Source organism: Meriones unguiculatus, chromosome 1, assembly GCF_030254825.1.
Source record: "Meriones unguiculatus strain TT.TT164.6M chromosome 1, Bangor_MerUng_6.1, whole genome shotgun sequence".
Classification (NCBI taxonomy): Eukaryota; Metazoa; Chordata; class Mammalia; order Rodentia; family Muridae; genus Meriones; species Meriones unguiculatus.
The window spans coordinates 180,354,208-180,374,277 of record NC_083349.1 but is presented as its reverse complement, the minus strand read 5'-3'; the positions used below and the strand labels follow the sequence as shown (position 1 = coordinate 180,374,277).

Sequence of the window (20,070 nt, the reverse complement as noted above, 5' to 3'; positions counted from 1 at the left end):
CAATGAGGAGTTTAAAATTGAACAAATGTGGTGGTGGCTGTTGTCCCAGGGTGGGGTGAAGCTGACTGCGCCTTGTTTTGTACCAGGGAGTCTGTGACTGACACAAAGCAGGCCTTCACAAAAGTGAGAGCACCTTGCCCAGCTCTGCTTTAACTGCTCAAAATCAGAAGCCAAGCTAACTTACAGTTTTAGAAGCACGTACTTCTCATCCTATCCCCTGCTAGAAAGGAAAGGTCTTTTATCATGCTACTCGTTGGACAGGGGCTAAGTGACCAGATGACTGAAGGTAGCAATGTGACCCAACAAAACCATAAACTTACTCAAAAATTTTCTTTTTTTCTGTCCTGTTGGATTTTTAATTTTTTAGTATTTTAAATAATGTGTATGAGTGTAATTGCCTGAGTGTGGTAGGTGCACATGAATGCGAGTACTGGCAGAGGCCAGAGGTGTCAGATAGGCTGGCATTGGGGTCACAGGTGTGCTAAGTCACTTGGTAGGGATGCTGGGAACTGAACTCAGGTCCTCCAGGGCAGCTTACTGAGTCATTTCTCCAGGCCCATTTTGTTGTTGTTTTGTTTTGTTTTCTCTAAAGATTTTTTTCCCATACTTCGATTTTTAAAATTATGTATATGAGCTTTTGCCTACATGCATGATGCATGTGCACTATTTGCGCACTGGTACCAGCAGAGGCCAGAAGCGGGCGTTGTATTCCTTGAGACTGCAGTTAGGGACTATTGTGAACCACCGTGTGGGTGCTGGGAATTGAGCCCAGGTCCTCCAGAGGAGCAGCCAGTGCCCTTAACAACTGAGCCAATGCTCCCACATACACCCTTTAAAATCAATTACATGGTTCTTGAGTTTGATCTTTATGGATTACAAATTGCGTTACAGTGTCAAATTATTGGAAACACTTCAAAGCCCTAAAGGTCCTAATCCAATTCTAGGAAACACCTGGGTGTTCCCTATTTGATCAGGTTGCTTAACCAGAGCAGGAACTGTTTAAAATAGTGGTCCTCTGGAGGGGACAAGAGCTCCACAAGACCAACAGAGCCAACAAATCTGGGCCCAGAGGGGCCTGCAGGGACTGATGCACCAACCAAAGACCATATATGGAGAGGTCCTACTAAGCCCCTACTCAGCTGTAGCCAATAGGCAGCTCAGTCTCCATGTGAGTTCCCAGGTAAGGGGAGCAGGAGCTATCTCTGACACAGACTCTGTTGCCCACTCTTCAATCTCACACACACACACACACACACACACACACACACACCGGTGAGGCAGCCTTGCCAGGCTATAGAGAAAGAGGATGCAGCCGGTCCTGATGAGACTATAGGCTGGGGTCAGTTGGTAGGGCAGGAGGACACCCCCTTACTGAGGACTAGGGGACAGGGATGGGGGGGAAGAGGGAAAGAGGGTGGGACTGGGACGAGACAAGGGAGGGGGCAATGGGCGGGATGTAAAGCGAATAAATTTAAAAATAAGAAAAAACAACTGATTTTATTTCTCAAGTAAAGGTGTGTGCAGTCTGGAGATTGATTCAAGACCTCACATACCAGGCAACATGCCCTCTACCCTGTGCTGCCACCCAGTGCCTGAGTGCTTGTTCCCTTCTGCTCAGAGGCGGGTTCTGAGCCACAGAGGTAGACAAGACCAGTCTCAGTGCCGGCCAAATTTCCCACACAGCTTGACTGCATTTGCATACAAGTATGGATTGTACAAATTTTCTAAGACCAACTGATGAAGGAGCGGCTTTACCACTTTTTTTTATTATTAAATTTTTATTTTTTTTATATTAGTTACAGTTTATTTACTTTGTATCCCAGCTGTAGCCCCCTCCCTCATTCCTTTCCAATCCCACCCTTCTTCCCTTATCTCCTCCCTGCCCCTCTCTAAGTCCACTGATGGGGGAGGTCTTCCTCCCCTTCCATCTGATCCTAGCTTATCAGGTCTCTTCAAGACTGGCTGCAATGTCCTCCTCTGTGGCCTAGCAAGGCTGCTCCTCCCTGGGGGAAGGGAGAAGTCAAAGAGCCAGCCATTGAGTTCATGTCAGAGACAGCTTTACCACTGTTAAGGTAAAGTTTGTGGACTATTTCCTCCAAAGTGGATGCAGTGAGGAGGTACCTGGCATCACTGAGTGACCAAAGGGGTCACAGAGGTGTTGTATGACAAAACTTTTCCTAGGGAGACACAACACACAGGTTCACTCACCCCAGAAAGAGAACCCAAGATAGAGCCAAGTACAGATACCACCAAAGTCCAACAGGGTGAACCAGTGACTTTTATTGGAGTTATTTATAAGAATATTGATGATGAGTTTCTTTACAGGAGCAGAAATGACTCAAAGACAGCTGTCTCACAAGCCCCTACCCCATGAGTGCCAGCTCACACAAGCTGGGAACCTGGGGCACACTGCACAGCCTGCAGGCTACTCAACAGGGTAGAGACTGGCCTTTCCAAGAGACTCAGTTGCTCTAAACCTCTTCCAGGCAGCTGTTCCGAGCCTGAGAAGCACTCTTGGCTTTTATCGCTTATGCTTACTCTGACAGGAAGGGACCTAGAGAATCTGGTCAGTTTCAGGGACTTCCTGAAGCCTAAGCCGTTTTTTGAGTTGTTTATCTTCCTTCTTAAGGAGCTTCCCTACAGGAAAGAATTTCAATCTTGAGGAAACTATTACACAAGAGGGGTAGCTTTCTGGGAGAGGGAGTAGACTACAGAGGCTGCTGGCCAAATGGGTAACATTCGCCCTCTTCTGGGGCCAGAGGGAGCAGCACAGTTTGAGAAGAGGAACAGAATGGGAAATGTGCCAGGGCAAAGACAAGAAGGGTGTGGAAACCCAATCTTGACAGCCACAGCCGAGTGCAGAAGGCTTTGAAGAACTCACCCTTCCTTCCACATTCAGCCCTTGCCCTCTCCCCTTGCTTCCATTTCGGAAAGTCTGAAGCAGGCTTGGAAAGTTGTTTTCTACTTTCTTCTCTCCCTCCCCCTTTTCTGAGCTCCCAGCCAGCTGCTCGACCTCTTGCATAACTCAGAGAGAGCACTGAGCTTTTTGATGGGCTCCAGATGTGGAGTGGGAGGAGGGTGGAGGGGCGGGGGCGGGAGGTCTTTAGTCCCCTGAGTGTTCTAACTGTGGGAATATAGAGGCTGGACACAGCAAGAGATAGGACAAATTTCATAGGGCCCCGATCACAGGGTCAGCTGGTTGTGCATTGGAAGGACACTGAGAAAGATTGGGTGCGTTTTAACCCCCTGCTTCAGCAGCATCTGCCTCCGGCAGGTTTAATTATTGCTTGACAGCCCTTCTGATCAGTAAATAGCAGCTGAAGTCTACTAAAAAGACTGAAGAGTTCAACACATCCCAGTCTGAGCCCCCTCCTCAAATGCTAGGTCTTCACATATGGAACAAGATAATTGTGTTTCGTTTTTCTCTTTTTTCCTCAAAAAACGCACTAGAATAGCCTGAAAGTTATTCTTGTGATTTGTGCCTCAGGATAGTTGGCCAGAGTTGAATCTTTTCCATGAGCCTCAAATAATACGAAGAGAGGTAGAAAGAGATTTCCTGCATAAATCTTGGGACTTCCTGGTGCCCACAGTTTATGTCTCGCTTCTGTTGGCTGGAGTAGGTGGCGAGGGGGACTTTTTCTCCTCCTCCCTCTTGTCCACTGCTTGGCTGTCTCTGGTTTAAGTGTGGGTGCCCGCTACTAATTCTAGTCCTGTCAATGAGTGACCAAATTCCTGCAGTTCAGTCTTCTGCCATTCCTGGGTCAGAGAAAGAAGGCACAAAACAAAAGCCACTGGATCAGAACAGGGCTTGTCCATTCCAAAGAGGACTATTTTCGTTTTAAAATTTTTTTCCCAACCCATCCCATCTGGAATTTAGGCCAGTCTTGGGGGCTTCCTGTTCCTTCCTTCACTGAGGAAGCGTGTCTGCCAATCCTCTAGTACGGATTAAAGAGGCTCAGTCTCCCAAATCAGCTCCCACTGGGCCTCCCAGCGGTCTCCTGGGGCAAAAGCAGGCTTTGCAAGGTAGGCTCCACCGTCAGCTTGGATTTCGGGGTGGGGGTTGACTTCACCAGGCTCGGTTTATAGACGGCTCCCCTCTTTTCTTCCTCACTAACTGTCACCCTTCAGCCAGCCTGGTGTCTTTCTACCCTGCCTCCCGTTCTGCCTGTAACCCAGCAAGTCTGTGATGGGGGTGAATCTGTGGAGGCAAGAGGGCGTCTCCATTCAGGCCTCCTGGGTCTTGTAGTTTGCACCACACTTTTTGTTTTTGTTTTTCGAGACAGGGTCTCTCTGTGTAGTCTTGGCTGTCCTGGAACTCACCATAGACCAGGCTAGCCTCGAGCTCAGAGATCCGCCTGCCTCTGCCTCCCGAGAGCTGGGATTAAAGGCGTTCGCCACTCCTGTCCAGCTTGCACTACACTTTTTAACAGGCCTTCCTGTTAATTTCTGAAACCTTGTGTGCAGTCATTAATTCTGTCTATAGCGCTCTATCATAGAGCGCTTGGAATAAGAAAGTGGAAGGGCCGACAGCGGAAGGACCTGGTTCCCCTCAGTAGAAAAGTTGAGAACCCGTGGTCGGGCTCATTGGGAGTCTGTGGAAGATTTAAACATCTTGAGTAGGAGGGAGTAGATCAAGACGAGCTTCGAGGCCCAGGGTGGAGGGTGGTCTAGGAGGGTCGAAAGAGGAGGGCGGGAGGAGCGAGTATGCAGGGTGGTGGCCGGTGGCCGTGGTGGAAAGCCCAGCTGTACAGATGAACAAAGCGGGCGCTGTGCAGGCGGGGGAGGTGCTGCTGTGGGAAAGGCTGGGTGGGGGCCTCGGGCTCCAGCACCACAAGGGCGTCTTCTCTAGCTGGCCAGGAGGACAGGACGGGGATGAGGGCGGAGACTCGGGGAGGGGGGCGGGCCAGGCTCCCTCTCCTCCTACTCAGCTGGCTCCGGTGGAAAAGCAACAGTGTCCTCGCCAGCCTGAGGCCGCCGCGGCCCGGCTGGGCAAAGGGACCGGTGTCCCCCAACTTTCCACGAGGTAAGCGTGCCTCTCCCGCTGTGCCCTTGGGGTTCCACTCGCCGTATGGCTGGGTCTGCAGAAGAGAAAGTCCTTAGGCCCAGACCAGGTCGGTCTAGCCCGGAGAGCTGGGTAGAAAGGTGCCACGCCAGGTGAGTGCGTTGGCGGGAGGGGCTTTGTGGGTCCCTCTTGGTGAACTGTTTGCTCTTGCCCTCCGGAGTCGTTGCCAGCGCCACCGCCAGGGGGGGCCCTGGTTCCCTGCGGAGGGACCCCCCCCAAGCCCTGAGGGAACTCCGCTCTCCCGTGGGCGCCCCACGGACGGAATCCCCCGCTCGCAGTCTCGGGTGGGGTACGCGCTCGTGTCCTTGTCTCCAGCATCCCTCAGGGCCCCTCTCCACCCCAGCAGGACCACAGGAAGGGGGATCCCCTAGGCGTCTCAGCTCTTGACCCAGGTCCAGCTGCCTGGACGAACTCAGAGATCCAGCCCTGAGGCGTGGGAGTCGGGAGGGATCTGAGGTCTCCACATCTAGGGTCTCCTGGGCACGCCTCCTCGAGGACCCCGTGTCTTGGAGGGTCCCGGGAGCCTCCCAGGGCGACCTGGGATGTCTGATCCTTAGCCTGTCGCTCCGCCTCCGCAGTCTGGATCCAAACACAGCGCGGAGTTCCCCCACAGAGGCCGGGCCCGGTCATCCGGCTCCCCCGGGATGGGGAAGCGCCGGCCGGGGCAGGCGGCTGGGTGGGGCAGCGGGGCGCGGGGGTTGCCCCGGCGCCGCGGACGCTTCCGCCCAGGCCGGCGCAGCGGGGACCTGGCCCGCGACCGCACGGCCCGACGGGGGACCCCGTGAGCCGGGGTGGGGCTGCATTCTGGGCCCGTTAGCTCAGCGGTCCGGGAGACTGACTCATCGCACTTCGTGCTCACGCCAGCCACGCCGGTCACACCAACAGGACCCGCCGCTAGCATGAGCATCCACGCAGCTCCCACGCTTAGCATCCCACGCCTCACCCCCCCCCACCCGCAAGACACGTCACACCGACAGCCCGGTGTCCACCACCGGTGCACGCACGAATCCTTCACACTCGCGTCGACTTGGGCGCACACTTAGGACGCTTCGCGCCACGGATTCCACGCGCTGTTCGGAAAAGCGTCGCCCCGGGAGGGAGGCGGCTTCGCTCGCAGGCATACATACACGCACCTCCCTCCACGCGCCGGCCCCCTTCCTGCAGCTGCAAGGCCGCCCCCTTTTCCTGCCGTGCAAACAAGCGACTTCTTCTCCGGGCCTTGTAGAAGAAAGGCCGCTTGTCCCAGGGCCCGGCGGGCGGGGCCGCCGCAGCCGGAGGCCCAACACTGAAGCCTTGTCCCACCCGGTGACCCGGGGAGGGCCAGGCCCCTCGTGTGCGGAGATCCACGAAGCCCGCGGGTTTCAGAGAAGTGCATCTTTCCAGCGTTGCTCCCCAAGACCCCTCCACCCCCGACTACTCTTTCTTCCCAACTCTCTCCCTCCTCTGCTCTCTCCCCCCTCCAGCTGTCCATGTCTCTTTCCTCCTGCTTTTGAGGAGCCTTTTTCCCACCTGCCCCATGATCTCCCCCTCCAAGGTGCTCTGAAGCGCCTGGCTCTTCTGCCGCTTCTGCTTGGGGCCTGTATTCTAAGTCTCTCTAACACACACACACTGCCACGCTTCTGGGGGTCGCCAGGCATCCCCCCCCCCCCCGTACCCTCTGAGCTCAGTGTCTCTCTCCTCCGGCACTGCTGTTATTTTTTGAGACTAGGTCTCATGTAACCGAGGCTGGCCTTGAATGCCTGATATTCCTGTCGCCACATCCGGAGTTTTACAGGCGAGCACCACCACACCCGGCTCTCCTCGCCAGCTTTCGGTTTTTCCTGCTCTCTGGGCTTCTGATTTCACGCTCTGTATCCCTGCGCCTCTTCCCCTTCCACAGACCCCCTTTTTCTCCCTGCCTATTTATCATTATTATTTCTAATTTCTTCTCTACACGCCTCGCCAGTCCCTGGACACTCTCCTTGCTTCTCCTGGGCAACTTGCCCAAGCCCAGCCTCAGTTTCCTTCCCGTCCTGACTTCTTCCTCTGCCGGTGGCCCTTCCTCGAAGGCGGATGTGAGTAGGGCAGAGGAAAGGCCTTGACCTATAGCCATGCGTTGCCCCTCGCGATCTGCCGGCTGGCCCCATGGGACCCAGGTGAGGAGCGGGACCTGGCCTTTCCCTCTAAAGGCTGGCTTTGGAACCTTCATCTTGGGCCCCTTGGGAGCTCAGGGACTTCCTTCGGTGTTTGTTGGGGCCAGAGCTCTTGCCTCTCCCCAGGACTCCCTTTACCTTTATTTAGGTGCTGAGGCTTGGGGACAGGTGCTGGTGTTGTCAGCTGTTGGCGCATGGGGGTTGGAGCTAGGGTTACCTGAGGGAGTGCCCAGCCCCTATACTAGGGCATCGTTCCCTAAATTGATAATAGTCACAGAGCCTGGCTCCTGCCACCTAGCTGACTAGGAGGTGCTTGGGCGTCTGCATATGGATGCAGAAGCGTTGCAGAGAGCCAGGCTGGCTCCTCAGCGGTAGGAGCCAAACCGCAAGGGCCTTCTGGGGAGGGGATGGCATCTGGGCACAGTTGAGGTCCCCAGAAATGCCTCATAGAGTGGGTAATTACAGCCCTAGCTGTAGATAGCAGCGCAAGCCAGCCAGTGGAGGGCGTCAGGGGACAGCATTGCTTCTCCACGGGACATGGGATTGGGGTCAGAAAAGAGGGCACCTGGGCCATGGTGAGATCCCTCTGTCGAAACAGCGCCAGAGCCAGAGTCGTGCTGGCCTAGTGTCTTTCCTCTGCCGTGGGTTAGGTTTCTGTGCTGAGGCCACAGCCTCGCACTTTCCAATTGCTGCGCGGTTTCTTATCTCCTCTCTACACCTCTCTCCTTATCTCTCCCTCTCATTTCACCTCCTTAGTCCCCGTCTCGACTCTCCTTGAGTCACTGTTATTTCCTCACTAACCTAGTTCCTTTACAATCCTTATCTCCACCTGAGTGTATTCAGTGTAAATAAGTTAAGGTGCTTTACAGGTGACAGTGACAAATACTCCAGGGTGGCAGAAGAGGAAACTGAGGCCCAAACCTAAACACCTTCCTCAGCTAATCATAGCTGCCATTTTCAGATCGCCTTGTAGTTCATGGAGTGTGCTGTAGTAAATTGCCTGGATCTTCAGATAACCTTTTTTTTTTTTTTTAATTAAATGTTTGTGTGTATAGTGTCTTGCTTGCATGTATGTCTGTGCGCCAGGTGTGTGTCTGGAACCCATGGAGGCCAGAAGAGGGTGAGGGATCCCTAGAACAGGAGTTATAAATGATTGTGAGGCACCATGTGGATACTGGGAACAGAATTCTAGTCTTTTGGAAGAGCAACAAGTTCTCTTAACTGAAGAGAGATTTCTCAAGCTCCCAACCTCTCTCTTCTCAGCTTTCTTGAGGATTAATTTATATAACATAAAATCAACGCAAATTAAGTATTCAATTATTTTTAGCATATTTACAGAAGCTATGCAACCATCATTGACGCTTAATTTAGGAACATTCCTGTTGCAGGCTGGGAAGATGGCTTAAGGCCAGTAAAAATGGTTGCTGCTCAAGTGTGAGGACCTGAGTTCAAATCTCCAGCACCCAGTGTCCAAGCTGGGGGTGGGAAAGAGGCAGGAGGATTGCTGGGTTTTGACAGCCACCAGCCTAGTTCAGATTCAGTGAGATACCCTGACTCAAGGGAAGAACTGAGAGAGAGAGAAAGCAGACATCTGACATCTACCTCTGGCCACTGCACACGTGTCCTAGACACACATGTTCACACATGAACTCCCCCCAAAAGAACATCTCTGTTACTCCTCTGTTGCTTATTCACAGTCTACTCCTAGCCCCAAGCAAGCACTGTTCCAGACAAGCCCTTTCTGGCTGTTCTCTCCTCCCCCCCGCCCCTTTGGTTTTTCAAGACAGGGTTTCTCTGTGTAGCCTTGGCTGTCCTGGACTTGCTTTGTAGACCAGGCTGGCCTTGAACTCACATCTATCTGCCTGCCTCTGCCTCCCTGAGTCATCTAATTTTTCTTTAATTATTTATTATTATTGTTTAAATAGAAGATTAACTTCGCAAGGAGAAAAGTTTAATGACTTGTCCCATCCAGACATGGTGGCTTACCTGATTTACCTGGCTTACCTCAATTGCTGCTGTACAACCAGCAATTGAGGGGGGGAAAAACAGGAGTTCTAGAACAGCCTGGGCCGCATAGTAAATTCTAGGTCAGCATTAGCCACAGTCTAAGACCCTGTCTCAACAAACAAACAACAAACCACTCCAGGGTCTTGGGGTTGTAGCTCATTTGATAGAATGTTTGGCAAGTGGTGGCTCACGCCTTTAATCCCAGCACTCTGGAGGCACAGGCAGGTGGATCTCTGAATTTGAGGCCAGCCTGGTCTACAGAGTGAGTTCCAGGACAACCGAGGCTTCACAGAGAAAAACAAAAACAACAAAACCAAACCCTGGATTCCAACCCCAGCACTACATAAAAGAGGGCATGATGTTAGAACACCTAAGGTGTATCTAGAGGTTTAGAAATAACTTCAAAGTCTCTGTCTCTCTTTGTCTCTGACAAGATCTCCCTGAAATGAAGCTTCAGTTGGCCTGGAATTTGCTATGTAGACAAAGCTGGAATTGAACTCATACAGATCCACTTGCTTCTGTCTCCTGCATTCTGGGATTAAAAGCATATACCATTCCAACCAGCCTTCAGTTTCCACTTTATAACCAGCCAGGGTAAATTTTGAGGTCTTTCATGCCAGTGTAGAAGTCTTCCTACCAAAGAACAGTATTTTCCTCTGCCATTTTTGTTTTTGTTTTTTGTTTCTTCCCCACTCTTTTTACATAATTCCCCATTTTCAACCCACTCCTTTTCTCTCCTCCCTGAAAAAAAAAAAAAGCTGAGAAATTTCCCAGTGCATAAGAAAGATCTTGGGGCTGGAGAGATGGCTCAGTGGTTAAGAGACCGGGTTTCAATTCCCAGCACCCACATGGCAGCTCACAACTGTCTGTGGGTCCAGATCCAGGGGATCTGGTAGCCTCACAGACCATGCAAGCAAAACACCAGTGCACATAAAGATAAATAAAGCTCTGTCTCTAGAAACTTTCCTGTGGTCAGTGCTTCTGGAGAGGGGCCAGTTTGGGGCCAGTGTGGGGCCTGGTGCTCGTCAGTGGTCTCAGTCCTCCCACTCCTCAGATGGTCCTGGGGTGGGTCCCAGGCACTGTTCCTGCCTTTTTTCTGCCAACATGAGTGGAAATGGTAACGAATCATGAAGGCCAGGCCAGAAAGAAGGGTACATTTAAGAACTCTGTGGCCAAGGGCCTCAGAGATCCAGGAGTTGACAGCCCTTGGAATGTGGCCTCCCACCTCTACTTCCTTTGAAGTCGCCTGATAGCTGGGAGAGAAAGTGGGAAGAGACCCCGATGATTTCGCAACACGATGATTTCACACACGAAGATCAGACACCAAAAACTCAAGCCTGGGAATGAGGGGTGGTGAACCTTTCACTTCAAGGCTGCACAGCTTGTAATAGCTGTCATTTCCAGAGTGCCTCGTACCTCACAGGGTGTGACCTAGTGTCCTGCTTGGTCCTCAAACACTTTAAAAATGTACCTAACAAGCCAGGCGTGGTGGCGCACGCCTGTGATCCCAGCACTCGGGGAGGCAGAGGCAGGTGGATCTCTGTGAGTTCGAGGCCAGCCTGGTCTACAAAGTCCAGGACAGCCAGGGCTACACAGAGAAACCCTGTCTCAAAAAAAAAAAAAAAAAAAAAAAGAAACAAATGTACCTAACAGACTTACTGAGGTATAATAGATAGGCAGGAGATTCAAGTTTGAGCTCTGGAGTCTACTTCTAGTTCTTCCAATGCCAACCAGCGAAGAGCCCCAGAGTCCTGTAGTCTGTGGTACCGAGGTTCTAAAGCTGCTTATATTAGGTGAGGTAGCTTTCAAGGAAAGAAAAAGTGCAGGAGCTGAGGCATACAGACAGGACAGGAATGGCTGGGTTTTCCCGCTTCGCCTCCTTTATGAAAACATCCTACTGAGACCCTTGGGAAAGGAGACAAAGGGAGAAGAGGAAAAGGAAAGGTTGGGGGAGGGGTTACAATTACATCAGGCCTGCACCCACCTGACTGACCCCTGGCTATCAGTGTACTTAGAGAGTTTTCCTTGGACTTGTTCTTCTCTTGGTAGGATCTGCCTACTCTGTTTAAGGCTCCAGGTGGCTAGAAGTGGGGCAGGGGGTAGGGGGAAGGGAGACAGACATCTGATGCTGCTAAGTCCTGGGACCTGGGCAGTATAGAACAAGAAAGTACAGAATCCATGGGCACGAAATGGGGCTCTTTGTACGTGTGGTGACGAGGGTTAAGACTGGTGTGGTGTAGTGTCTGCGCTGTAGCTGGAAGCTAAGGGGAGGCAGAGACTTGTCACCTCTGCTCCCCCCCCCCCAAGCTCCTTAGCTTTTTTCCCCACCTTCCCTTCATCACATGCTTATTGGAGATCATTGAGACTGGTCCTGGCTTTGCCCAGAGAACCCTGCCTCAGAAGCTGCTTCTCTCCTCTGTCCCCAGCCTTCCCACTTACCTGCTTTCATCGCGTTCCCAGGAGCTCTGGAGCCATAGAACCATGGACACTCTCAACAGGAGCCAGCTAGGCCCTGGGTGCAAGACCCCAGCTGTGGTGCAGGTGAGTGGGGCCAGACCATAAGGTAAGAGGGTTCCTGGTGAGGCTCGCTTTAAAGTTTTATTTTTATTTTAAATTATGTTTGTGTGTAGGGGTACATTTGTGTGAAGTGCAAGTACCCAAGGAGGTCGGATTAGTCCGATAACGCTGGGGCTGGAGTTAGAGGGACTGGAGCCTTCTGATGTGGGTGCTGGGAATTGAACTTGGGTCCTCTGCAAGAGCAGAACCTTCCCTTACACCACTGAGGCATTTCTCCAACCTTGGGTTCAGCTCTTTTGCCCATCAGCTGTCCAAGTCCAAGGATGAGAGTAGCAGTATTTTGCCAGTTGCCCATCCCTAGGTGAAAGCCTATTACAAGTTCAGTCTTGATCTGAACCAGATAATTGGTTCAGCCAATCAACTCTGTGAAAGTCTGAAATCGGTTTATGGATCCTCTCCTGGTTCATGCCTCCACCCTCCCTTGTGGTTCAGCTTAGCAGGAGCCAGCCACAGCCATGTGGGTAGACTGCCAGGAGCTAGACTGGCCCTCCTCTACTGCGCCCCCCCCACGCCTTGTTTTTATTTTAATAAACAAAAGGGACAGTTGAACCTAGCCTTGGGATAAATCCAAGCTAGAGGCCCAGATTCAGATGTAATTAGAATTGAGTGCAGTAATGCTCTGCATGAGATTTTTGTGCTAAGCCTCCCAGACACCTCAGAGCCTCTTGGAGAGGGCCGAGGGCCGCAGGGAGTGTTGGTGTGACTGGGAGTAGGGTGCTGGCCTGGAGTCTTTGCTCTTACCTCCCGCCCACATTACCTGCAGAAAGGTCCGTTGGATCTGATTGAGACAGGAAAAGGACTGAAAGTGCAGACAGACAAACCTCACCTGGTGAGCTTGGGCAGCGGGAGACTCAGCACAGCAATCACGCTCCTGCCGTTGGAAGAAGGTAAACTAAGTTCTGGCTGGACGTGGCACCTGCCCTCTTCGTCACTGCATGCATCCCTGCCCTGGAGACTGGGGGCAGGGGCTTCTGCCTTGTAAAAGCAATGCTTGCCTTGTCTCTGCCTCCCCTGCCTGCCTGCCTTCTTTGGCAGATAAACGGGTACTATGGCTGGGTTTAAAGATCAGCTTAGAATTGAGGAAGAGAGGAGGGGGGAAAGAAGAAAGCAGGGTTCTCTTAGCAGTCCACGGGGATCAACAGTGAGCCCCAAACCCACCCTTGCTCCAGGGTGATGCCTGGCCTAGGAGACTGAACTGTGTGGAACGTGAAAAGATGGGCACATATCCTAACAGGAGGCCCTGGCATGACTTTTGCCTGCCCTTCTCCCTTCCTGGCTGCACCTGTTGCCTGGGTGATACTGCATTCCCCACATTCTCCAAATGCCAGTCTCAGGGGCTCTACCAGGGAGGGATGGAGAGGGGAGGCTGTACTGGAGAGAGAGAGAGAGAGAGGATAGGAGAGACAAAGGGAGGGGGTAGGTTGCTGGGAACAGAAGGACTAAAGAGAAATGGGGGCATTTCTAAGAAGATGGGGGGAGCAAGGAGGAGAGAAAGGAGGAAGCACAGGAAGGCAGTTCAGTTCGGGGAGCAGGTAGAGGTCCCCCTCTCTGCTGTCAAGGTGTCTGAGTTATGAGGCCTTTCTCTGGATCCCACCCAGACAAAGAGTGTTGATTTTTTTTTTTTTTACACCACTTATTGGCTCCAGCGAGGACCTACGAGGGGTAGCTAGAACTGGGCAGAGTATCAACTTAAGCAGAAGATAGAAATAGACTCCCACAGTGGCCCCTTGCCATCTCCTCGCCTTCTTAGCCCAGATAGCAGCCGTTCTGACTCAGTTTGTCTCCTGTCTCCAGGGAGGACAGTGATTGGTTCCGCAGCCAGGGACATCTCACTACAGGGCCCAGGCCTGGCTCCAGAGCACTGTTACATCGAGAACCTGAGGGGCACCCTCACCCTCTACCCTTGTGGCAATGCCTGCACTATTGATGGGCTCCCTGTTCGGCAGCCTACCCGGCTCACTCAGGGTAAGGTTGGATACCTCCACACCTATGCAGGGGAGGGAGGGCATTGGTGTTCTCTGTTTCATAGCTTGTGCATGTTAGGTGTGGGGGAAGCCTGCTGTGGTGGTCCCCGTGTCAACCGAGTGATTGGCTGTAGTCAGGTTCAGTGTTGATGTCAGAACATCTTAAAAATCTCTCCTCCACCCTCACTCCCAGCATCCAAATTTTCCAAGATCTCTTTTTTTTCCCCATACACCACATGGAGAGAAGAGCTTTTAGTTCCTGTTGTCAGAGGGTCCTGGGTATAGTGTGGCTTTTGGTGGTCATAAGGGGAGAGAAGGTGGAACAGCACTGAGAAAGGGTCAGAGATGTTTTATGATGTCAGGAGGGAGTTGTTTTGAGTTGCCTTAGATGAGGAAATCCTCTGAGGGGATGGGACAAGGGCAGAATTCGAGGACATGCCTGCTCCTGGAGCTTAGGGTCACGGATGTAGCTACCCCTCTGTCTCCTAAGGGGCCAGGCTGCTCTGTTGGGTTAGGGAAGCCCTGGCGTTCAAAGGCCCCTAATTACCATGGTTACCAGGAAGGGAAGGGCTGGCTAGGTGGTACTTTGAATAGGCCAGATGTAGTCACCTTGGAAACAGGCATGAAGCATCATTAGTTCATTTGTGGGTCTTTGTATTAAGGGATTGAGGAAAGAAGAGCTGGCCAGGCACACCTGGCACATACCTTTAATCACAGCTCCCCAGAGGCAGAGGCAGAGGCATCTCTGTGAGTCAGGCTCATATAAGGACGGAAGCTTTGAGCTGAGCCTGGCTCTGATGAGACGCCCATTAGGTAGAAGCCTCTTTGCATGGGAAATCCACTTACCCCGCCATCTCTCAAACTCCCTAGGAGTCTTAAGTGCCACTTCTTTCATGTCTGGGATAGGAGTTAACCAGGTCCCCTCCCCCCTTCTGCTCTCCGGGTGTGGCAGAGCAGGGGTAACATGTTTCAGGGAGGTGGGTCCTGCAGCAGCTGAGGGAAGGCTTGCCTTCTTCTGGGTCTCTGAGAAGAGTCCCTACAAGCCAGGGCTTTGGCTGTGATGCTGTCTGGTCCCTGTCAGAGAGAGCATCTGCTCTGGGATTCAGTGAGACGCAGAGCAGCAAAGGAATCGACTGGGCAAGTTCAAAGACCTCCCAGCCCCTACCTCATTCCCCCAATCATTTCCTCTAGTAAGCGCATTCTTGCCCTCTATGGAGAGTGAATGGTGTAGAAGCATCAGTGCCGTGTTCCATCTTCCTAGGGCATCATTTAGCTCTTGAGAAGAGGGAGGGTCTGAGGCCACGACAGAATACTTAAACATTTCCTGTGGCCCTAGTGACCCCTTTGCAGATCCAGAAGCTCGTCTTGCCAAGTGTGTGCCCTCCTACATTCTTCTGACCCTAAACTGCCTTTGCCACCCCCAACCCAGCCTTCTTGTCTGGGCTCGCCTGTTTCAGAAGCTTGGCAGGGTAGGCGGAGGCACAAAGGAATGGGTGTTCTTCCTAGCCCTCCCCCTCCCTTGGGTTCCAGGAGTTGAGAGTTTCCTTGTCCCATCTCCGGAGCAAGGCACCAAGCCCAGCCCTGCCTGGCCCCAGTCCGGACATTCTTGGGAGTGCGTTTCCTTGGATACTGGGTGGTGCAGGGGTGCGTTGCTGTCTCTGTGTGTCTGGCTATCTGGACTGTGTTTATGTGTCTCTGGATATGTTTGTGTCTCTGGGCTTGTATGTTTCGTTGTTTATTTGTGTCTTTCCTTGTGTTTATAGATGAGTATCTTCAAATGGGTGGTGGGTGAACTCAGAACTGATGGCATTATTTCTGTGTGTGCATGAGAACTCCGTGGCATGTCATGTAATCAAGAGAATCACATAAGGCTGGAAATGTAGATCAGTGGTGAAGCATTCATCTAGCAACATAAGGCCCTAGGTTTAGCATGTGTGTGTGTGTGTGTGTGCACTAGCGAGCATGCGTGTGCGCGCACACACACAGATACACACACACACACACACACACACATATCTTTTTCCTGTCTTATTGTCTGCTCTGGCCTTGTATCAGGGATCCTCTTTGGGAGGTAAAGGGATATCTTGGGAATAACAAGGAGCCTCCTTTGGCTGGGCCAGGCCTCAGAAGCATCAGTCTGGGCACTATGCCCAGCCATAGGCAACTTGGAATGACACGCTTCATGGCAAGCAGAAATGGCAGTGACAGGCTCTTCTAGCCAGAATTAGGCTTGGGCCAGAGGAGGGAGAGGAAGCCAGAAAACAGATGCCAACCTTTAGCCTAGAGAAATGAACATGCGAGGGAGCCACCCCTGTACCCAGGCATCTTGGCACATCCCATGCTGCCCTCTTCTCTACAGAGCAAAGGGAGGAGCTGGGAGAGGGACCAAGGAAATGGGGCGGCTGCATCTCAGTCTGGGGTCTAGGCTGCTCCACCCTGAGACCGCAGCACCAAACCACATGAAAGATCTGGAAGGGGGACTGCGGAAGAGAGACTCCAGAGAGCCACAGAGCTCAGGGCCTGGGCTGTCTAGACAATAGACCCCATCAACTCCTGCCATGCACTGCCACCATCTAAGTGTCCTTCACTTCTGGAGCCCTCCCGTTGGCGGGAAGGAGCCCCAGTTCAGCCAGGATTCCTGGGGTGCCAGCTGCCACCCTGTGATCCAGGACACCAGGCTGTGTTTCCCCTCTGGCTGTGTTATTCCTTTTGTGAACTGGGCAGGAAGCCTCCAAGCTTTCTCTGTTAGGACTGATAATGATCTTTACTAGCAAACTCAAGGGAAGGAGAGCAGGAGCGAAGGCTGGGAGCTCCCAGCTTCCTTGTGTCTGCCTCTCCCACTGCTTCTCACTGGCAGTATCCTCCCTGTCTGCCTGGGTCTGTCCAGCTGGCCATCACAGTTTCCAGACTGGTGAATCACTCTTCCTGAGGAGTCTGTTTTTTTTTTTTTTTAACGCCTCCCCTTGTTTTATGTTTGACCCTATATGGTTCTTCCTTTTTTTCTCTCCAGAAGGGAAACAAGTTTCCTGTGTGCATGTGAGTGTTTGTGTCTGTGTGTGTTTGCATGTGCATATACATAGTATGGTCAGTGAGTGGGTAAGGCAGTGACCTATTCAACAAGAATAGAAAATTCACTTCTTATTTCTCTAAGGAAGCTGGCTTTTTATTTCAAAGTCCCTCCAGGGGCTGATTGAAAGGCTAGCTCTGCTCAAATAAGTACATAAGTAAGAGGGGGCTGGAGGCTGGGGACATGAAAATGTGACAATAATTGTGTGTGATAGAGCATGTAAAGTGTGGGGGCTTGTCCGGATCAGTGTGTGTCTGGCTGGGGTGGTGTCAGTGTGACCAGGCAGTGTTGGTGTGTATCGGAGATGACAGTTGACTCTTCCTGGGTGGCTGGGCACAGACTGTGTCTGAGAGTGTGTGTGGTTTTGTCTGGTGTCCAGAGCCAGGTCCCTAGGTTAAAAGCAATTTTAGGGCCCCCAGCCAATATATACGAGTCTGGTTCACAATGTTTACTTGACCTTGGAGGTTCCAGGCAGCATTGGTCTTTAAATTTAAAAACAAACAAAAAAAAACAAAACTATTTATTTTATGTGTGCCTACAATTATGTCTGTGTGTTTAGTGTCCACAGAGTGCCCGGAAGAGAAAGGTGGATACCCTGGAACTGGAGTTGTAGACAATCATAAAGGTCCTTGTGGGTGCTGGGAATTGAACCTGGATCCCCTGGGCAAGCAACCAATGCTTTTAACCATGGAGCCATCTTTCTAGCCCCAGAAAAGGTCTTAATAGACGACAGCTCTTTGCTGTAGTGACCACAATTAGAAGTTGTGGCTAAGAGAAAGGAGGGCTGACCTGTGGGGCTGGCCCGGGAGGAGCGGCAGCCTGGGTCAATGGGGGTGAGCCCTGGTGGGTGGGGGCCAGAAGGAAAAGCAGATAGGGTGGTGACAGGAGCTGAGATCGGTGTTGCTGGCATTGCACAGAACACTGCCTTGGCCTGAGCTCCCAGCCCAGGGTGACCTTGTCACAGTGTTGGACAGAGGGTCATAGCTGAACCTAGTAACCCCAGCTGCATTCCCACTCTTTTCTCTCTCATATATGGAGTCATAGAATGGCCTCTGCTGTCTCTGAGGCGATTCTCTTCATTCAGTGGATAGGAATCCAAGGCCACCAGGCCAGAAGGTGTGACTGCCCCAAGGTGACACTGGCCCTAGCTATGGGCTTCAGGCATTAGCTTCCTACTCTGGAGAGCTCTACGTGAGACAGAACCTGGTATCACTCCGACCTCTGGCTCTCCATCTTCTGGCCTCTGTTTACCTCTCACCTTCCAACGTCATCTCCCTGGGAACCTCTCCTACTTGCCCCACTAGCCCTCCAGCCCGGAGCGCGGGTTCTTCATCCCGCCGCCTGGTGGCATCCTCCCTCCCACCCCGTCCTCTCCATCCAGCTCCACACTCCTCTCCTCCATCACTTCCTCTTCCCCTCCTCCTCGCCTTTGTCCCTCCCTCTCTGGCTCCCTTCCCCCGCCACTGGTGGCCGGCCCGCCCCTCCCCGGGCATTGGCGGCTGCTCGCTGCCTGGCTGCTCGCACCGCGCCTGGAGCCGGCGGCGCGGGAGGTCGGCCCGCCCCCTCAAAGGCCCAGGGCGGGCGGACGACCTGCGGGGACCGGGCTAGTGGGGAGCGAACGGTCCGGAGGTCCGGGTTCAGCGGTGAGTCCTCAGCCAGGTCAGCCACTGCCCCAGGCAACCGGGCGTAGACGCTCCGGCTGGGAGGGGCGACCTGGGAAGGGTGGGCGCAATGAGAGAAATGGGATCCTCGCGCCTGTGTGGGAGCCCGAGCCTGTGAATCTGATGGTTTGTGTGCCCAAAACGTCCTTGAGTGGGGTCCGAGTTATTGAGTGGCCGCGCAGACCCCATCTTCCCCACCTCTGGGGAGTCTTCTTGGGACCCGCCTCCGGAGCCTGTTGAGGGGTCCTGCTTAGGTTGAGGGAACCTGTGCTGTGACCCGGAATCTCTGATGAGAAGAGCCAAGGTTCTTTCTCACAGTCTGCCCTCACCCATCTCCCCTTTGGCCAGTCCGTTCTATTTGTGTGGCCAGCAGGGCAGTGACTGTCGCTCTGAGTGTGCAGCATGTCTGCCCATATGGCCGTGAGCCTGCTGTATGGTTTCTGAGGGGCTGTGTGTGTGAGTCTGCGTGGGGTGTTTCCCTTCTGCATCTCTCACAAACAGGATCCACCCTCTTCTCTGCCCAGTGTTTTCCCTCCAGATGTTCAGCTCCTCCACCCACCTGTACACAGCTGGACCCTGAGTCCTTCTAGGCGGGGAGGACGAGGCGGGGACTATGACTCTGGATGGCCAGGCTTTCCTGGGGTTCTGGAGATAGCTAGTCCTGGGGGTGTGCGGTCTGAGTGAGCAGAGAGGGGGCTTCCTAGAGTAGACAGGCTGGCCGGGTCTCTGGGGGCAGTAGGTGGCAGAGTTGGAGCAATGCCTGGGGCCCCTGAGTGCAAATAGTAAGTTAATTTGGGCCGGAGCTGGTCTGCTCTCTGCTCTGCTGCCCTCCTGCCCACTCTATTAATACAGCGCCGGTGCCTGGCACCACTATTTATAGCCCAGAGCAACATGACCACACCCCCTGTGGGGGAAGGGCAGGACAGTGACTCTAGCCTGTAAGTGCCAGGGAGGGGGTCCCTAGATACCCGTAGCCTCCTCAGTGGCTCTGGAACTATTTGGATGGAGTCCACCCTACCTCCCCGCCTGCTGTCCAGTTTAGACTATGTGGTGAGCCACAGCCCTCGCCCCATATCACCCTAGAGTGGAGTGACTCTGTCTAGACCCTTCCAATTCATCATCAATTAGACTTGTTAAATATTTGACTGAAAGGGGAGGGGTCGACCGACTTTCTCCCAAACAGCTGTGGTTGTAATTAGGTGGATGGCTTGGGTGACTAGTATTTACCCCAGTTATGATTACTATGGGATTAGCTCCTCTGATTGGTGGCTTGGCAGGGAAGGTGGTTCTCCCAACTACCCATCAGCCTTCAGAACTGTTGGAGCCGTCTGCCTGGGAGGGCCTGTGGATGTGCCAAGATAGTGGGTGGCTCTGTCCACCATGGTTTTCTGCTCTGGGGGCTCTTCTCAGAGTGTCAGCTAGGGTCCCAGAATCAGGTCTCTGAGCTCGGTAGGGGTCCTGTCAAAGTACCCACTTGGCCTGGGATGCCCCTTGTCCTTGCAACCTCCCTGGGCTGAACTGCCTCAACGTCCTGGAATGTAGATTTCCCTGCCAGTCTTGGCTTAGACTGGCATGGAGCATGGGGCACCAAGCAGCACCA

The 20,070-nt window shown here is 52.9% G+C and overlaps 1 protein-coding gene across 46 annotated transcripts in view; it reads left to right on the top strand.

The window, feature by feature from the left end:
• The first annotated feature begins 4,896 nt into the window (after positions 1-4,896).
• The window catches only part of Phldb1 (pleckstrin homology like domain family B member 1), a 47,296-nt gene continuing 32,122 nt past the window's right edge, over positions 4,897-20,070 (top strand). For 27 of the 46 annotated variants that reach the window (XM_060372598.1, XM_021637936.2, XM_060372645.1 and 24 more), the window contains exons 1-4: positions 5,795-7,197; positions 11,628-11,742; positions 12,542-12,665; positions 13,573-13,743. In XM_060372598.1, the coding sequence (XP_060228581.1) occupies positions 7,187-7,197; positions 11,628-11,742; positions 12,542-12,665; positions 13,573-13,743 (421 nt within the window). In that variant the 5' untranslated portion in view covers positions 5,795-7,186. Of the gene's footprint in view, positions 5,024-5,135; positions 5,155-5,794; positions 7,198-11,627; positions 11,743-12,541; positions 12,666-13,572; positions 13,744-18,295; positions 18,469-20,070 lie in introns of those variants that run through there. The other 19 variants (XM_060372728.1, XM_060372721.1, XM_060372713.1 and 16 more) reach the window with 7 other exon arrangements.